The 20397-nt window shown below is 33.9% G+C and overlaps 1 protein-coding gene across 2 annotated transcripts in view; it reads right to left on the bottom strand.

Moving 5' to 3' along the window:
- PACRG (parkin coregulated) overlaps positions 1 to 20397 on the bottom strand; it is a 212858-nt gene that overhangs the window by 73392 nt on the left and 119069 nt on the right. For both annotated transcript variants that reach the window (XM_071740465.1, XM_071740464.1), the window contains exon 5: positions 18275 to 18424. In XM_071740465.1, coding sequence (XP_071596566.1) covers positions 18275 to 18424 — 150 coding nt within the window. The remainder of the gene's footprint in view (positions 1 to 18274; positions 18425 to 20397) is intronic.

Raw genomic sequence — 20397 nt, forward strand, 5'->3', positions numbered from 1 at the left:
GGCTAGAAATACAGCAAGAGGCTGGAAAATCATCGAAGCTATAAATTGGTGAGAATTGTTGATATAGGTTCATCCCAAATTTATACATTACTGGATTTCTTCAAAAAGCATACCAGAAAAAAAGAATTTCTGCAGACTATCAGGTTATTTCCTTAATGAAAAAGGTTTATATCAATAAAGATACCAAACTTAAAGCCTGGTATTGACTCCATAACTAGGAGATATTTCTAGTTTACTAAAGGAATTTCATTACCATAGATCAAAATAGAGGGAGATAAAACAATTGTAGTGAAAAAGCTATAATAAACAAAGAAAAGATGTTTCAGGATAGCAATGATTTGTAAAATCATTGCTCAAATCACATCAAGGCTCATTTAGAAATTTAGACTTGTAATTGGGCTGAAATTTCAAATGCATTTTGTTGAAACCTATTATATGAAATTAATTTAGTTGGTCAAAGCACTAGGAATCTGACTGAGCTAGCATTCAGGAAGCTGAATACCAGTGACTGTGTAATCCTGAGAAATTAATGCATTAATGGCACACTCCATTTTGGTTAAGCTGAACCTGGTGAATGGGGCTGCCAGCCCTCAGTTGTCCACCATAGCTCTTATATACCCAACCTTCACTGACAGTAATTCCCTCCATCAGACCTACCAATATGATTGCCCATGGGATCACTTCCTAACCAAGTTCTATTAGAATGAACCAGATTAAAGACTTGAAACTTCTAGTTATTTGACAGACTTGGGACAAGAAACAATGTCATATGCCACTATACCAACTTCTAAGCATACTGGAGAAGGTCCCTTATGAAACAGGTCTACCCTTATTGCACTTTCCTCATTTATGAATTGCCCTAAGTTTTGTACACCTTACAAAGAAGAAAAAAGCTTTGCAGTTTCAAAGTAAATAAAAATGTAAAAAAAAAAAGTCCATAAGCTTAAGTACCACTGTGGGCTTCTATCCATGCTGGTGTTTTATATATGAAATAGCATATATGTATACACACATGCACACATACTGAGTGTTTATAAAAAAACACTTAAAATGTATTTTTTCTTCAAGACCATGAATTAGGTCTGATAGAGTCTGAACTGCAGCCAAGGGCAATTTATTTTCGTATAAATGCATATAGGATAGTCTTAAATTAATAGTCTTAAGTGGAGTCTATCAATTAAAGAATAATCTCTTTCTTCAATGGAGGTAAGTTTTCAGCCTTAACTTTTGTTAAAAACAAAAATGTTGCAAATGTACTACTAGATATCATCTGCATATTTAACAGATTCTATGAAATGAACTTCCATGAAGTATACAGGTGCAGGTATCCTGATTTCTGTCTTATTTCCATCTTTTCTTTGCATTCTAATCAGATAGAAACAGGATCCAATTCCCAATTTAAAAAATAAACACATTCAATAAAATTAGTTTGGGCATCATTACAGTGTACATACAAGAGTGTCTACAGTTTTTTAATGGACACTTGCTAAACAGAATTTAAGTACAAACCATAATTTCTCTGTGTGGCTAATTTGACCACACATATTGCAAACTGTTTTCATTTTCCTTTATAGTCCTCTAATGAGCTCATCAAGAGTATATAATTAGTGCAGTTAACTGCATAACACAGGCTCTGCCCTGAAGCAGCCAAGCAGAGTTTTTGACTAGCCCCTTCTCCCACTGGAACTTAGTACTGTTAATGGACCATGATCAGTAGGAAGTGTAGCAAGGGATGTGCTCTTTTTAAAATAGCTTCTGATCTTTGGCTCGAAGCAACAGTTCTGGGGCTATCACCATCTGTACTGACACACACATGAAAGTTCTGTCTTTTTGTAATCAAGCTACCAAGGTCAATTAATAATAGCTTTGGATGCCTGAAAGGCACTGCAAGACTGAGTTAACTGGCTTCGGTGGCACTTATTCTTTAGGTCTAAAACTTTTAGTAGTCTCTGCAGTAGGTAATCATAGAATTCTATGCTAAAATCCCAAATCATCAGTAGATATGAGTTTATAAAGATACATGTTACAAGAGTAAGGATACTTTACAGATAAATAAGGAATGCACAAATGCAGATAAATAATTTTTTTGTAACAGAGATCAGGAGAGCTATGGAGGACATTGTACTTGAAAGGTGTCATCCTTTTCCAGTACACAGTGTATCGTAAAAAATGGCACTTTGAAAAAACAGTTACTGTGATGACTTAAGGACCTGTGTTTTTTTTTAAGATGCACAATCTGTGCTACACTGCTGTCAGTGATCGATAAGACAGAGATTGCAGTGTGATAGCTGTGTTATCACAGAAATTTATTCTAATTTTTGATATGTGCTACTGCAGGAGATGGATGCACAAACACAACAAATTATAGATGTTTGGTTTTGTCCCAGTGTTTTTGACCTCACCAGCACCTGAAGCCTGAGGAAAACTGTCCATAGCCCAGAAACAGGACTGTAATGCCACCTTCTCTACTCCCCACCTAGTATCACCATACTCTTTTCAAAGGGAAAAGTCTCCAAATGAGCAAGATTTGCAATACTTTTACAAGCTAAAAATAAGAAATTTCTTCCAGAAGCATAGGATGGCACGTGTGTATGTGCATTAATACATGTGTGTACTTCTGCGTGTGTGTAATAGGCATACAAAAAAACTGTTTCCACAAAACCAATTTTAGATCTTTTCCTGTCAGGCAATAAAAAAAGCCCACTGTGCACATGATAGAAATGTAAGGCAGGGAGAACAAAAAATGCACTAAAAAACAAGAGGAATATGTAATCTACATGACTACTAAATCTGACATCACCATTCCTCTCCAATCACTTTTTATTCATAGGCCTTGCATAAGAAAATGGCACACTGAGGAGCTTCTCTGATAATTAGTTTATCAGGGCTCTAATCTTCACCTGCTATTAATCATGTAAAATCATATCACCGGTTTAAATTTAATCCCTGCTGTTCGTCATCTACAGAATAAAATAGAGATACATTGCGTGGTGGAAACACATTGCCATTTGAGTAAACACTTAAAATCTCAAACAAATGTTTAAAAAACTGCATGAAAATATCTTTACTTAAGACTGAAGTACTGTTATAATTCATCTTCTACTGCTGCTGCAGCAGATCTTTAGATTTCACACTCCACAATTAAAAGTGTCAGAAAAAGAAAGGCTAACAATAGCTTAAGAACACAGAAATGTAAGTTATCTTTTCAGGATTTGCTAGCATGTATTTAGATTTTTCAGCAAATAAATAAATAAATGCAAGCATACAAATTATAAAGATCCTAAAACAATTTTTGGCCAACATAAATATCAATCTACTGTATTTATTTTGTGTTTCAAATAAAATGGCAAATATATAAAGCAAAATCAACAAGTGTTAAAGATGTATAAATAATAAACTAAGTTTATTACATAACAGCAGGGAATTGTTTTGTCACATTCTTTCCTGGATGACAATGCAGTAGATTTTAAACAATGACTCAAGCAGTCATGAATGAAAAAGAAAAGAAATCCCCTAAACTTAATGTATCATTCCATTCTGAAACAAAGCTTCTATTTAAACTAAACCAAAGAAGGCCTTCAAGTAAATTTTTTCAGAAACTCCACAATGTTTACAAAACCACAATGTTTAGAGAAACATTATAAAGATTAATGATTTTTAAGTTTTAATGAAGATCCATAAAATGTGTCAAGTTTTTGTGTTGCCATATCTAAAGGAGGAAATCTGGACTTTATAATGTTTTCTTCTTGGAAAGAGAAAAATTCTACGCTTAACTACAGCTTCAGGATATACCTTCAAGTTCTCAGGAGAGAAAGAGCATAAATTCTAGTGAAAACAAGGTGGCAGTGTATAATACATCTAAATTAAACTAACTTTATAAACTTCCACGTCACACGTATAATTTTGCCATAAAAAACATGTTCCTAGTTCTGCTTCTAGATGTATGTTAGATCTGCATTTGATCTAACCCAAGAGAAAATGAAATATCATTCTTCAATACAATCAATATCTGTTCTTTTCTGGAGAGCAGAGGAACTTATTAGCAAAAAAAGTTTTTAAAAATTGGAAAAGAGATGGACAGGCAGTGAGACTGCTAGTTTTGAAATAGAGAACTCTAGAATTGAAAACAGTTTTTTCATTTTTGCACAGCAACTTCAAGGTCATTATTTGTCTAATATAACAGTTTCTTCAAAAATATTATCCCTCAAGTAATGTTCCCATTTATGTAATTAAAAAAAAATAAAATACATTCCATACTGTGTAAGGCCTTGACATAAAATTAACACCTCATCTGAAGACTTAATTATGGTTGCCAGTAACTATTGTGCTATAGATCCATGTGGATAATTGCAGACTTTCCTTTAATGTACATTTTTTAGTATCTGGAATCCGTACACATTGTACAAGAAACTTGATTTACACAACATGATTTCATCACATGCATCCTCACCAAGATATTAAACATCACATCTCAATAACAAATGTTTGACAGATTTTAAGAATGTTTCCAATTTCTGTCTCCCCAGAGTGGGAGCTCAAAAATTTGTGGAAGAGATTACTTAAAAAGGAACTCACATCTTGAAAGACAAGCAATGAAGTAATCCATTGGTAAATTATATAAAAACTCCTGGGACTCTTGAGCTACCTAGAGACAGAGCTGAAAACTATTGAAGAACATGCCTGCCATATTGCAAGAATTCACAAAATTCTCCTTCGGTTCATATTCAAAACACATGCAGTCCTAATGTGGAAGATAAACAGTCATAGTTTACAGATACAATGATGATACAACTGCAGCTAATTGGGTTTTCTGCACAGCAAATAGAGTAGGAAAGGTACAGTCCATTCCTGGCCTGGTCAGGAAGAGAAATTACACAATAGTCTAAATAATAGGAACTAAAAGAATATTGTATTCTCACAACCATTTCCCAATGTGAAGATAAAGTATAAGGAAACATAAAAGAATTAATATATACAAAACATAATATATTTATAATAATAATAATAAAAATTAATATATGCATAACTAATATAATTAGTGTTCAGATAAATTAATTTATGGCACATAGACTGCCACTGCATCAGATAATGTGGACTTCTGCATTTAAACACTTCTGTTTTGATTAGCAACAGATTCTGCTTCTGTTAAAGATTTTGAACAGACCTTCACTTTACGAAATCTTCTGGCTCCCCCAGGCAATTTGTTTCTTTGGGATCAATAACCATACAAAGTGTTGCCTCAGTGTGAATGAGAACTGGACCCACTGCCTCTGAATGGCTCCTTTACATAAACATCATACCATGTGCTGCTCTAACAACTCAAAATAATGCAACAAAAGGGGCCTTTTTCTAGTAATGTTGGCGAAAATTTGAACTGATTGAAACATGCTAAGTATTAATTATAGGTGAGTATACATGTGTAGAATACTGTTCTTGAATAATGAACTGTTTATCTATGATGGCATTTATGTGAGCATAATAAATATATTTATCTTTGCATTAATGAGAAGCACTTTTGTTAGATCAAAAGAAAAAAAAAAACAGAAGACAGTAAATTAATTGATACTCTTTTTTCAAAATTAACTATTTTGAAAAAAAAACTTGATATATGTTTTTTATTGTAGTATCCATATTCTTAACTGTCATACAGTTCTCTACCAGTTAAAAGCCCCACAAAATTCTGACATTTTAATGTGAAACTTTTTTAGCATATTTGCTAAGTCTGAATGTTTCCAAGTAATGCAAACACATAAACAGAACAAATCAATGATTAATCTGCCTATATTCCAGCTACTGAAGAAACATTTTTAATTGCCATAGGGCATGCAGACAATTTAAAGATAGGTTGATATCTGAGGATCATTGCTTGTTTAACTACTCAGGACGACAGAATTTGGATTTCTTTTACCAGCCTGTTGCACTGTGAGATTTTCACATCAACAGCAAAATGACCTGGCTACTACCCCTGGAGAACACCTCTGAGTGCCAACAATCTCCACCAATATAAGGGTGGCAAAAATAACGAAGTAAACTTCTGTGCAAATTTTTGCCTACATTTCCACTCTATCCACCCCTATCTCAGCATATCTGGGTTTGCTAGAATGTGATTTTAGGATTGTTTCATTTGTAGAGAAGGGACAAAACAAGGGTGTGATAAATCAGAAAGCAGTTTCTTAGGGACCAAATTCAAGTAGCATGCTGGCTGGTTCAGCATCTTTTTTTTAATTTAAAAGTAAGGATATAGCCCTACTGTCTCCACTGCAGCCTCAGTCTAAATACTGGGGGGAAAAAAAAGTTGGTCACTGCTTGTTTTTAGTGCAGAGGATAATCAACAAAAAACCATACATGGAATAATGCATAACATCATATAGTGTATGAATAATATATGCTAATTTTTATATGAGATATTAAGAAGACTTCTACATTTTTGAAGGCAAATATTAAATTTCCTTTTTTTTGAGAAACAAAGGCTGAAGAACATGGAATTATGAAGACAATGCAGAGAATATTTAAGTGCCTAAATAGAACAAAACAAGAGGTCTGGCAAGTCTGTCTCAACTATCAATGCTTTAAATTTGAAATTCAGAATCCCAGGAAATACACTTCCAGACTCTTTGAATTATTATTTCACTTCTATTTATCAGATCACGTATATCTATAAACCTCTTCTTGCTGTCTAAAAAAATCCTGTCCAAAATACAGGTGTTTAATTTATTCATCTTTGGGAACAATGATGTCTCTATTACTGCTTTTATATGCACATGAGATAATGGTACTGATAAGCACCCTACACCTTTCTTTGCATAACTGGGCCACTTCTTTATTAAGTGAAGGCACAATAAAAACATCTTTGTTCTAATTGCCTAATTTGAATTAATGAGACTTTTAAGTATGTACTCATTCCCAAGTTATTAAAACATGGCTCTAACACCAAGATTTCAGAAAGACAGATTTTCTCTTTCAGAGGCAAGGAATTAATGTCTACTTTATTGCGATTACTTTGTAATAACTTAGAACTTTACAAAAAATATTCCCTAGGGAAACCCAAAAGCAACCTTGCAAAAAGCAAAATCACCTGAGAGGTGATGGAGTAGATGTGAAATACAATAAATATTTTAGAGCAACTCTGTTCTAATGAAACTTTCTGTTTTGAATGCTTCACATAAAATAATATACAATAACATGCAATATTGATAGGTTCTGTCTGATTTATAATAGAGATTTACAAGATCTAGGTTTGTACAATAAGGGACTTGCTGTGATACACAACCACTTTAGGGGTTTTTTATCCTAGTAGCTTTGCACATCAGCAAATACTGAGACAGACATGTAGATATGTTACATTACAGAGCCACCATGATGTTCATATTTTTAGCTCTTAATCTTGCCAGTGTTAAATGTGTCACTTGAAAATATTCCTAAAGACATATACCATTTAAAAGTGTTTAGGATAGATAAGGTACTGATTGGTGATATAACTCATATTCAGTATTTGTTCAATATATGAAATGCTTACATAAACTGGTGGATCCAAAATATGTATCTAATAACAAAAAAGTAAGATAAAAAAATAGTAGTAATATTTGAGTCAAGATAGAAGCACATATACATCTATGAAGGTAAGAGAAAACAAAAAAAAGCATCAATAATAAATAATACATAACTTAAACTAATATGGTAAATGATCAAGCAGCATATATTAAGGGCTAAGAATAAAAATCCGCAAAACTTAGAACTTGGTTGGTTCTCTTCCCATTCAAAACTGTTTCATATATTGTGGGGCTAGGAAGCAAACAAAAAACTTAAATTAATGAGTAAGATAGCATGAGTTTTATTGAACAAAATCAGAGCAAGAGAAATATATTACATTTAATTACAAGATGTATTAAAAATGTAATTTTTCACTCATGTATCATATATTACTCCTCAGAGTTACTTTTACCAAAGCAGATATTTGAAAGCAGATTGTATAGAAATTGGGACTGTATTTCTATTTATTTGTTGTGATAGCTTTGTGAATTATAGTTCACAAAAATCCTTGCTCCCTCTAAGAAATAATACAAAGAATGAAGTAGAGACAGACCACAGCTGAAAATTATGGTATTTAACTTGAAAGAAATGTAATTCTGAAAAATGGAAAAATTGACATTGGATTCAATGATGTCAACTTTTGTATCTTGAGAGCTCAGCACACAGTATATGATCCAGAGATGTCCTAAAGATCTGGGACATGGATGAAACTATATTTCAGAACTGCAAAAAAGAAATCAGTAAATTCTACAACTACTAGGTTACATTAGAGGACAGAGTCTGAGACAAATAGGCAACCTGTACTTTTTATCTGAGTTGTATTCTGCAATAAAGAATGTTACAATGTAATTAAATGTAAAAAAAAAAATTCTTATTTTCGAAATAGAAAAGCCTTGGAAAAAAGAAAAAGGCTTGGAATACTCTTCATGTGTGAAGTCCCATTCAAGTTAAGAAATATTTTGAAATCTAGTTTTCAAAGGTTTGTTTTTTTCCTAAACTACACATCAAGTTCTTAATCTCAAATTGACCTCCACAAACCAACTTCTACTTCTGCCTTGAGATTCATGTTTCCTTGGGATTCCACACAAGAAATACTAACTCTTCACTATCCACTAGCTTAAGGCAGAATAGCAAGAATATTGTCTATAAGCTTGATAAGCATATCTAGGAGAGGGCCTCTGCAACAGAAGACCTTAAAGATTTAAATTTATTCTCTGCTACTTCTTTGTTTCCCTTCCTAAATTAAGTTTTATCTGACCTATTCTCTAGAGTCCATAAAAAAGTCAATATATCAAGAAATGAGTTTTCAGAAAGATAGAAAATAACCTTTGCATCTCCTCAACAGAACCTCCAATTGTTAAACCCCTAACAATAATGCAGTGGTATCTTCATTACAGATCTGTCTTTATTAAAATAAACACCACCTCCCACACCCCACCCCTATTTTCTGGTTCCATCTTTACACATTAAATATTCCAGATGGTGGATCCTCAATTTCCCTCTTCATAGTCAAATATGTATATGGAAATCAGTTCTGAAACTTTAAGTTTGCTGTACACCTATCTCTTTCTTGTCAGGGCCTGTGACGTATTCTTCCTATAGGAAGTATTTGTTTACAATTCAAGGAACACTAGGAAAGGTATTGCAAAGAAACAAAATCATTCACATGTGTATTTGGTTTTATCAAGGTATCTGAATTACTAGGAGGTGGTTAAATAAGGTGTGTAGGAGTTCATTTTACAGAAAAAAAAGAACACTATCGATTTACCATCTTACAAGAAAAGATTCTGGAGGCCAGGGAGCATGTCTCTTGTGCCTCAAGGAAACTGCCTTTTCATAATGCCTACTTAACTAGTTGTGCTGCTGCTCAATTAAAAAAGCACACAATGTTTTTTTATTACAGAGCCTGCAACTCAAACTATACTTTTGTCTCCTATTTATTTTCCTTAGTGTGTAATGCTGGACATTTATGAGGATTGGCCTTTTAAGACCACTCCACTCTTTGGCCTTGATTTGCAACTGGCAGCCTTGTGAAAATAGAGGAATCTTTTGGGACAATTTGCTTCTCTGAGATCTCACACCTGAGAGTTTATTCACCAAAGCTAACTTTGCTCCCAGCAAGGCTAACCTCCAGGCTCTTCCTGAAGTAAGGAGAGGCAGACCAGTTCCTCCAACTTAGTTTCACATAACCTGGCTTTCTGAATGTCTTCTCTTTCCATTGCTGGCCAGAAATACAATATATAGTCTACAGTTTAAAGTAAAGATCAGACTTTAACATTGCACTCATATTTTTCAACATAGATTTTTCTTGTTTTACAGCTGTCATTAATCTGAAATACGGCCATCTATAGAAATTGGTCTGCGTGTATCTCGGTTCTTTTCATTCCTCTGGTGCTTGCTCACTCAAGATAATCTGACTGAAAATTATACCTGCTTGGCTTATCAAATCACACAACACATACAGATGGACAGCTCCTAAGAAAATTACAAGAAAGGGGTGGAAATTTCTGAGTACTAAACTGGTAACAAGAGCGAAACATGAAACAACTCTAGGAGAAAACCATCCTCAATAGAAACTACAGAAATACCTCTCAACTACAGTGATTTCTGAGGATTCCTTCACATCTTAGGGAAAAACAAGAACCTAAAAAAAAAACCCAAACAAACACAAAACCCAAAAAACCTCTAAATAGTTCTGTGACTGTCTAAACATATTTTTAAAAACACAAGCAAATACAAAAGGTAGTTGAAGCAGTTGTTTTATAGTAATATGTCTTAAGCATAACCTTCAACCAAGTTAATTCAGTATTTATTGTAAAACAGTTGTTACAAAATTGCTTTATATAGTTATAATCTGCAGGATGCTTCAGACAGAACAAATTTATCTACAATTTTGACTGCTGATCCAAGATGAAAAACTGATGTCTAGATAGCAAGTCAAGACTGAAGTAAGTAAAAAGCAGAATGAGAAAATAAGACATTTCATGCTAAAAATTGCATTTGTCTTGCTTATGTATCTATTTTTATAAGCCACTGTTGTTAATATTTCTTTGAAACACTGCCTCAGAACCTGTAGTCTTTTTCTATTTTGGCTGTGCATTACTACCAAACTAATACTAAAAACCCCACAAACCCATAGTCCTTTTATTCACCAGCTTTCTGTCATGAATTCCTAATAATGGATTTGGGGCAATGGTATGAATCATAGTTTAAAAAGGTTTTTTTCACAGCACCCTTATTAAAAATAAGTAGAATAAGAAGCTTCTTCTGTTACTAAGAGTTCATATTTCTTATACCAAACCCTAACACTACAGTCACATGGCACAGAAAGTTCAAATTAGACCTAGGTAATAAATATTAGGCCAGAAAGAACTGTGCTGTGATGTGGGGACCACTGATCCTCTATAATGACCTTTTTATCAATAGTGATAAATTAATGAATAAACAGCTAAATTGCACAGATTTTATGCATGCAAGCAGGCAGACATACAAAATAGAGGAAAATGAAAGTACTATGTGAGTTTTCAAACCCCAGCCTAAATGTGGCTCCTGAAAAATTATTTAAACAAACACACATATGATGAGCTGTGGAAATCTTCAAAAAAAAGGTAAATGATCCCAATATTTCTTCCAAATAAGATAATTTATCAACACCTTCAAATGATTGAGAAATGTCAATCTAGTGAACAGTCCTTGTGCATTAGCTGTAATGAAAACTAGTACTCTTAAATAGAATTGCTTGAAAAATATTTTTGTTATGGAGATTTTGATACCAAAATTCTGCCAAAATATTCAAGAGAAAACACTTTTCAGTAGAAAGCTGGACAGTAAATATTTCATTACTTCAAGTTTCACTGGAGTTAAAAAAAAATAAATAAAAAATTATTTGGAAACTCAGTCATCTTGGCTCACTGGATTTACAGCTTCACGCACTTTTCATTTACACCTTTCATGAGGCACCCACTGACTAATCAGTGATCAGTGCAGGACTTCCATGAGAAGTGTAATGAGGAGTTTAATGTGGTTGAAAATTAAGCTACACTGGAGGATGAGAGCATAAGCCGTCAAAATTAATCTTGAAGAGCAGCAGCAGGAACTGCAGACAAATATTTTCTAATGCCAACTGATAATTAGTTTTGTTTTGTTTTCAGCCCAAGACCAAAAACATTTTGCAGTGTTCCTTTTTTAAATAAAAAGTCTACACTTTTTATTGTTGGCAACTTCAAAAGCTTTGGCCAGATTCCTCTTTACCAGACGACATTTTTGGGGGAAGGAGAAAGGTGACCATGATACAATTGTTAAAGAGATTTTCATATTTTTTAAATTAAGAAAAAACGTTTAATACCACTGTTTTCATTGTGACCTCTTTTCCCTTGAATCCCTGTACTTTATTCCCCTTGAATGAATATATCTTTTGAGGAGACAAAAGATTTTATACTTATTTCCAATGGCTCCTCAGGTGGCCTTTCCCCTATATGTTCTAATACATACAATATTATAGGTACTTGGCCAAGAAATTGAAGCAAAAGTGATTGTGAATTCGTGAGAAGATATTCATCTATGAAATGGAAAGAGAAAATTAATACAGAAGCTGTGCCAGTAAAATTTATAGCAATAGCACAGCAGTGGAAAGCACAACAGTGAAAAGCTGTAAAAATATTGAGCGATACACATTTATCCAAGGTTGTGAAAAACCGTACAAAATATTTGTGTTATGTTATAAGCCGTAAGTAAACAGAACATGTATTATAATCCATAAAACAAAGTGAGAAGAACTAGAGTTGAATGGTAGCTTTTCCTTTTCCTGAATGCCTAATTTAACTTTCAAAGAGAAAGTAACAAGGAACCTAATGTGGTGTAAAAGAGAAAAGTCTTAATATAAAAACAGGTGTTGGTTGGTCTGTTTGGTTTGGATTTTTTCTCTTTACTTTTTTTTTTTTTTTTCCTTCAAAAACATAACTCCTAGCTGAAACAGAAGCTTCAGGATTAGATGCAGACACTAGCATTCCAGTGCTCGGATCACAAATATGTAATCTAATTCATATAATTCTCAAATAAGAAAAGCCAAAAGAAACTGAGATTTTCATGTGCTAACTCCATCATCATTGGGGTAGATGATATAAGAAGAACACATATTTTTGTTGGTGTGTCTAAAAAGGAGGACAGTGGAGGTGCAATGTAGAAAAACAAATTAATAGTACAAAGCTATGCGTTTCACAAAATCAGTTTTTGTTGCCTGGACTGTTCTTTAAAAACTGTGAAAAAAGCAATGTTTTGAAAATAAATGAAATTATATAATAGGAAAATAACTGAAGGGCCTGAAGCACTTTAATCACCTGAATGTTTTTGTGGTTTGATCACAGTGCAAAATTCATGCTCTCACCATTATAGTGGCTTTAATGGCACCAGTGGCTACATGGCACCACTACATTACATGGGGCTTTAATCTGTTCTCCTGGAGTGCAAGAGAGAGATGCCACAAGGAAAGAGGTCATCCAAACAAGGAATCCCATCTCTCTCCCAAGTTCCCCATTAAGTCTTTTCTTCAGCTGATATAAAAACAGCCAGATGCAGAGCCAATTTCTGAAATTTTGGCAACACACTGACTTTCAAAGAAATAGTCTTCTCAGAACAGAAATCCTAATTGAGCAAACGAATTAAAAATATCTGCAGTAAACAAAACATAATACACTTAGAATTATTAAACAAACACATATTTCAGATATGTATTTAAAATTTTAAAATATACTACCTTAATAAATATGACAAGTTGAAACCATATGTCCCCTTAAACTCAGTCACAGTTGTTTGCAAACATACATAAGAATTATGCAGAAAACAAATATTTTCTCAACAGTATTTAACGTGTACTCTGAAAGTATTTCTAAATGAAGAAGGCACTGTCAGTCCAACTAAAGAAACCCCTTCTCAGTAACGCTATATGCAAGCCAACTATGTAGGAAACATAAAAAATAATTACCAAGGAAGAAATCATAACTGGAAGGGTAGCAGTCAATTTTTTAACAATCTACATTATTTGTAAGGGCAGATCCAAAGAAATCCTTAGCACACAGGGAGGGAATGTAGGTGTCTCAGTTCTTTGTAAATTGAGTCAGGAGCCTCAAAAGGATGACAAAGAAGTCTATAGGGACCTACTTAGATCAAATCAATTGAAAATAAGATATGCAGGTGTACGTCTAAAATTCTACTTTTCCAAAGCTTAGGGAGCTTTAATCAGAATTACAGAATGAAAAGTGCAGTGCTCATCATCAATTTACTGATGTTTACACTGCAGCACAGAAATAACTTTATGTTTCCACTATTTCACTTGAGCAGGAATTTCCTGTGAATACAGAAGTCCTAGCTCTGATTTTTGTGTGTCATCCAAGAGACCACCTTCCTCAGGTCAACCCACTCAAAAAATTAAAAACTGAAAAAAGAAAAGGAAAATATTGGATGCAATGTGCACTCTCTGACAAGGGAAGCTTTTAATTTTTCAATGTGCTGAATTAGGTTATTAACACATGAAAAGTAAGTACTAAGTGTTAATAACATATCACTGCTGAGTAAGTTTTATTTTACACAGACTGATGCTGTATTTTCAACTAAGAAATTAGATAGTAATTAGAAATTACCCAGCAATTATGATCTAAGTGTGATAATTTTCTACACGTGCTATAAAGTTCCTGACACAGTTTTGATTATACATTAAAAATTTACTATATCTTCAGCTTAAAATCACATCCTCAAGTTAAAGATAGTAAAGTAACAAATACTCTGATACAGGTGAGTTTCACTATTTCTAAGTTACATTCTTCAAATTTCTAGTGGGCTTTTTATAACTGCATATTCAGGAATGGTCATCGAAACAAGTTAAGATTGGCCAGTGTGCAACAAAATATGTGAGAAAATGCCTGAATACTTTTCTGAAGGTCTATATTAAATTAGTATGTGGAACATTATTTTAGGAGAATTTTGCTTTCAAGGTGTTTTTTTTACAAAAGACATAACATTTTTGAAAAACACTCTTTCAACTATCTTATGTCACAGGAAAAAAATGTTTTTATATTCTTAAAAACATTCAGGTATATTTGTTAAATAAATATTTTTGGAACTATAATTCATAGGAAGCCTGCTGAAATAATATCATGAATTGCACTGTGGTGTGACAAAAATACATTTTGCCTCTCACCACTATGATAACTTTTTTGAGTGCAATCAATTTATTCTTACCTGTTTAAAGAGTTGAAAAGCCAGCACAAGAGAGTCTATTTTGGGAAAATAGTATTTTTCATTAAATGCTGACGAATCAAAGCATTCTGAATTATCTTGTGGTGAAGGCATATATCAAAAAATAGTAACATTAAAAGTAATTTTTTCATTCAGACTGAAGGCATATATCAAAAAATAGTAACATTAAAAGTAATTTTTTCATTCAGATCTGTGACATCATAGTGGTCTTATTCATTTGAAGTGTGCATACTTACAGCTATTTCAGAACCTTTGATTTTAAATTTCAGAAATCATAACCAGTTCAAGAAGATTATGTTGGCCATCTACAAGATGTCCATCAAGAAGATTTATGTTCGAGCCATCCAGTTTTTTTTAAGTTTCATTTCTGAATGCAGTGCTGGTAAACTGCAAAGTATTTTAGAACAGAATTGACATTCTTTATGAAAGAAAATATCAGCTTCCCAGCAGAAAGAGGGAACAGTTGAAAACTTCTGCACAAGAGATTTTTTTTAGAGCATATTTGGTCACATTAAGGGATAGATGCTGCTGTTACTAATAACCATGAACGTCTCTTAGGATCGTTGCTGTCTCTGAAATACACAAGTATTTCTGAAAATACTCCAATTCCAATACAGGGAACACTCATCTGTAGGCACAGTCTCATGCTTCTGCAATTAAACACTGAAATACTGCTTCCTCCTTTAGAGTCTATGCAGTACCATTGTATTTTGTAAAATAGAGTTCTCTAAAGTACGTGAAGTACCTTTCAGACAAGAGAATGTTTTTTCCCAAGTGATACTCAGGTTCTGTAAAGCTCTATATGCTGTATAATTCTGCTTTGTGGCTTCACACTTTGTTGAATGTTACAATCTAGCTATATCAGGCATTCTCAAACATATCTCTAAAATTTTATTTTAAAGGGCTGAATATATAAGTAGAGACTGACAGAAGTTCATGGCAGCTTTAACCTAGTGACAATGTCAAAATGTTTTTGTTGCAGCCAAAAGAAATTTGGGCTTCAATCTGCCCTGTTACCACAGTCTGCCTTACAGTCACTGAAACAAGTCACTTGTAAAAAGTGACTTGCTTGAGTCAAGGTAAAAATTACCTCTCTACAGAGGGACTTCCCACAGTGCAGTGCCATCCCATACTTCTCTGTCTGACGCATGTAAGTCCTAATAATATGTTCTTTTCATCTGTTCTACATTATTTTATTTGCATAGCTGCTCTTGATCACTACTGAATAATACAAACAGATAACATGAAAATATTTTTTTGTACATGAATTGAGGTAATACAGCTGTTAAGACTGCTTGGATTTGACAGCATAAAATAGTTTTTAAACTAAGTCAACGAAATTTTCATTTACCAGTCAAGTAAATTAAACAAGAGAAATTTGCTGTTCATAACTCTAATCCTTTTAATAAACAGGTTTCTGTTTCAGACAGCATTCTGGTATGCTTTCTAATACCATATTCCAGGATATGAGGATTCCGTTTTTTACTTTTATTTTTATCTTTTGCTTGCTTTCATAAAAGAACAAACTTATTCTATTTGTTCTGAAATTGTATTCACCTCAGATAACTCACAGATTTATAAAAGGAAGCTTATAAAATAAGAGACTCAAGAAGAGAAGATTTGTGATACAAAACCAGAATATTTCCATTTGAATCTATACATACTTTTCTTTCACTCTTCACAAGATTGAAATTAGTTTCATTACAGTGCATTTAAATTACAAATTTAAATGAAAACTACAGTGGCATTACAGTGTTCATAATAGACTTAGCAAGCATTATCCCAACTTTCTTTGTTTCTTACATTATATAGCAGCACATTTGCATAATAGTCCATATGTTTGGGAGCTTCCTTAGAGACTGATAGTCACCTTTCAGTTTACAGAGATTAGACTCTCAGGAGTATTCCCCAGTCACTGGGATGAATTCATGCTCCCTTCTGCTTGCTCTCCTGCCAGCCTTCAAACCCTGGCTAACAGTTTCAACAGAAAGCTTTGACCCTTTTCCAGAGCACGAGCACACCCTGGCCACTTGGTAAGGATGCTCTCACTTTTTCCACCAATAAAAAGCCACCAGTAGCAGCATTGCCAGTAACAGAACTGTTTTACATCTTAATGTTCTTGGCTACAAGCTCCTCTAGTGTGAGAGTAGCATTCACAGATGCTGAATTTGGGAAAGAGATAGTTTCAGCAGATAGATACTGATCTAGTGAGGTGGCCATGACTAAAACATGATTCCTTCCAGCTACCTCAATCCTGGAAAAACTTCAACAGTATCAGACTTAACAGACTGCAATTCATAAAACTCTTGGAAGATGTTCCACAGTCCCTCCTTTCTCAAGCTATATATAAAAGAAGGAAGAGGTGCATACACTCCCTCGCCACACCTTCCACCTGTACAAACAAGGAGTGGAGAAAATAGCCTAGATCAGTCCCTACACCTACCTTATAACTGAGAGCACAGATCTGCATTGGACAGGCATTTGGACAGGCATTTTTCAATCTGAGGTGAATCAGTAAAGAGTAAGTACAAGATAACACATTCTGTAGCAATGCAAACAGAACGTGTAACAGAAAACAGTCCTGTAGGTAACAACTAATATGCCATTAATTTTATGAAAAACATCTTTTGCAAGATTGTGGGGAATTAACTTCTTCTGATCCATACGGATGTATGTCAGTAACAGAAACTTTAAAGTCAGTGACTTGATGAATAATTGAACAGATAAGTACAAATTTATGTCAGGGAAATATTGTAAAGAGTATTTTTGGCAGATGCAACATACATCATGGCGATTTTAGCTCTTGAGTGTGGTGCAAATGTGTTCACAGTATACGGTACGGTACTCACAGTATCAGCTACTAGAGACTGATACTGGTAATGGAGTTTTGCACTACAAAGAAAACAACACACTCAACTGTAGATACAAATGAGTTCTAAATTTGTCTGTAATAAAACCTGCTAAGTGAGCAGTAATAGCTTCAGAGTGCAGTTTTTTGCTAGATATTATGTACCTTGTAATTTTTCTATAAGGAGAAGTTTGCTTGACCCTCAAATTAATTACTTTGATGCTACTTTTCTTCTTTCTGAAGCCTATGTATAGTGATGAATTGTTTGTGAAAAGCACAGAAGGGAATATAAAGGCTGGACTGAGCTAATGTGTTGGAAAGAGGAAAAAAACCTTTGCAATTTATTAATGTATTCAAGAGACTGTTACAAAACTTTACAATTTAATTATTGGAAGATTATAGAACTGCTTCAGTGCTTCTGTACTGTGTTAAATAAACTGTACGTGCAAGGAGTAATAAATGAAATTGTTAATTTCATTGCATCCTCAGGGAATAGTAAGGGGGGGAGGGCTTACATTATTTAGAGCTCCAAATGGATTTGAGTTTATATACAGTAATAAATCTTAACTACATTGTGAATTAACCCTGTCTCAAGGCCCTTTTTGCCTTAGGGGTTGAAAGACAGTGTCTGTTAGAATAACTCACCATTCGAATTCTTAAAGATGTTGAGAACGGGGAGGATTTGTCGATAATAGGGCACCAAGGCCTCCCCCACCATGTCAGCTGACATCACCAGGTGCTGGAGGACTTTCAGGGTGATGCACATGACCTGTCGCTTACGGAGGCTCAGTGCATCTGTGATATAGAAAGAACAACAGGCAGAGAGAGCAGAATTAGAGGGAGGGGGAGGAGTCATCTAATGGACAAATTTAATTAAACTTCACCCTGCTAGGGATTGTAAGTGGGCCATTATTAGCCCAGCTTTGAAAAGATGGATTGCAGTCCTGATGTTATAAAACACCGCCTTGTCTGATTGTTATTTGTTCCCACAATTTGTGCTGACTCTTCAGTAACCCAAAGAATGCAGCTCGTTATTCCCTCATGCTGCCCGTATAACACTTGCATCGTCCAAACAGATGAAAAATAAATGTTCACTCAGTACCATTTGGGGCCAATGGAATGGTACAACTGCAAGACAACCTGCAAAGGTTGACAACAGATACATTCTAGTGCAACAATTAGTGCTTGTATGTTTGTACTAATGTATTTCACTATGATTGTATTCATTCAACTAGCAATTCCTACTATTCTGAGAATCAGTACAATGAAGCGAATGTTTATAGGAAAAAAAAACAGCACAAAAAAACCTTGTAGGCCTTTTTAAAAGACAAACATTCTAGAAAAAAAAAGTTTTGTATTGACTACTTAGATTTTTCTCTTAGCTTTCATGTCACGCTTCTAATCTTATGACACTAAGACATCTCATAAATACCTTTTGTTTCTCTTGATTTTACTAAAAGCATGTACTTTACATTCTCTTTTTTACTTTAAAATGAAACATGATTGAAATATATACTTTTGTTTCCTTTTGCTTTTTCTCCAAAATCCTTCCATTTATAAAACCTCCTCTGACACTATGCAGCTGGATGCAAATTTGGTATGCTATTATAAATTGGTATAATTGTCTAGTGTTCTGCCCACTTGCACGGAGGTTTATATCTTTTCACTGGGGAAGCAAAAACTGTAAAAGCAAAGCTCACATTCAATGCTCTATGTTTTAGAATCACAGAAGTGTATAAATATGTAAGCCAATATAACCAATATAACATTAAATATAAGCACTTGGAAAAAATTACAATACAGAACGTAATGAAATTTGAAGAGGAGTTCCTAACAATTTCTGCATGAACTGCCTTTTCACATAGTAGCAATGAAATTCAGTATTTCTGGCACAAGGTTTTGTCAGTGCACAGGAATGCCATTTCATAAGGAACAAAGCAGCATTCTCTCATAGGAGAAACGTCAATTTTTCCTTATCTTTAAGCATTGTAACATTTGTATATATAATCATTCTACCATTGTAACATTGTATCCCACCCACTTCTGCTTCTTACCACATGTCTGCCAAGAGTTAAACATCATTACTAGAGTTCCAAAGCCAGGGTGAGGCAGATTGGTTGAGTGCATGTGTAGAGACAACTTTTGAAAATTAACTAGTAAGTAACCTTCCTTTACTCCTCTTTGCATGCTTATGAGCAGTGTCCTAAAGCTACTTTTAAACAAAAGTTAAAAGCAGCTTTAAATCCACAGCATAAAGGTGATTACAAGTTAAAGAAGTGTTGTCAAATTAAAATATAGACTGAATTTCATACTTCTTATTAGTATAGTAGCCAGTCCCTACTCCTAATTTTGTGCTGTTTGTAAGCACATTAATGTGTGGACAGGAACCCCATCAATGCAGCTCATAATAAGTCCCAGCAAAGAGATTGGCTATTCCTAATTATGCTTTCAAGACTACATGTTCCAAGTCTGCTTTAGCAAAGACAGACCTCCAAATACAATTTAAAGATTGGGTCCAAATTCCAGGCAGGAAAGTATTCTCTTACAAAGGAAAAGGCATTATTCATTTTCTTAAAAGAGTGACTGAAAGAGGAAGCTCTGGGGTTCCAACGCATCAGTTTATTCATAACTAAACCATCAACTAATAGAAAAATTATCATTAATGCTTGCAATTTTCAGTACAATAATTATCAGTTATTCATACAAACTTGAATGGATATTTATATTAATCTGTAAGAGTGAATTCATACAAACATGAATAAAATTAA

This window comes from Heliangelus exortis, chromosome 3 (genome assembly GCF_036169615.1).
Source record: "Heliangelus exortis chromosome 3, bHelExo1.hap1, whole genome shotgun sequence".
Classification (NCBI taxonomy): domain Eukaryota; kingdom Metazoa; phylum Chordata; class Aves; order Apodiformes; family Trochilidae; genus Heliangelus; species Heliangelus exortis.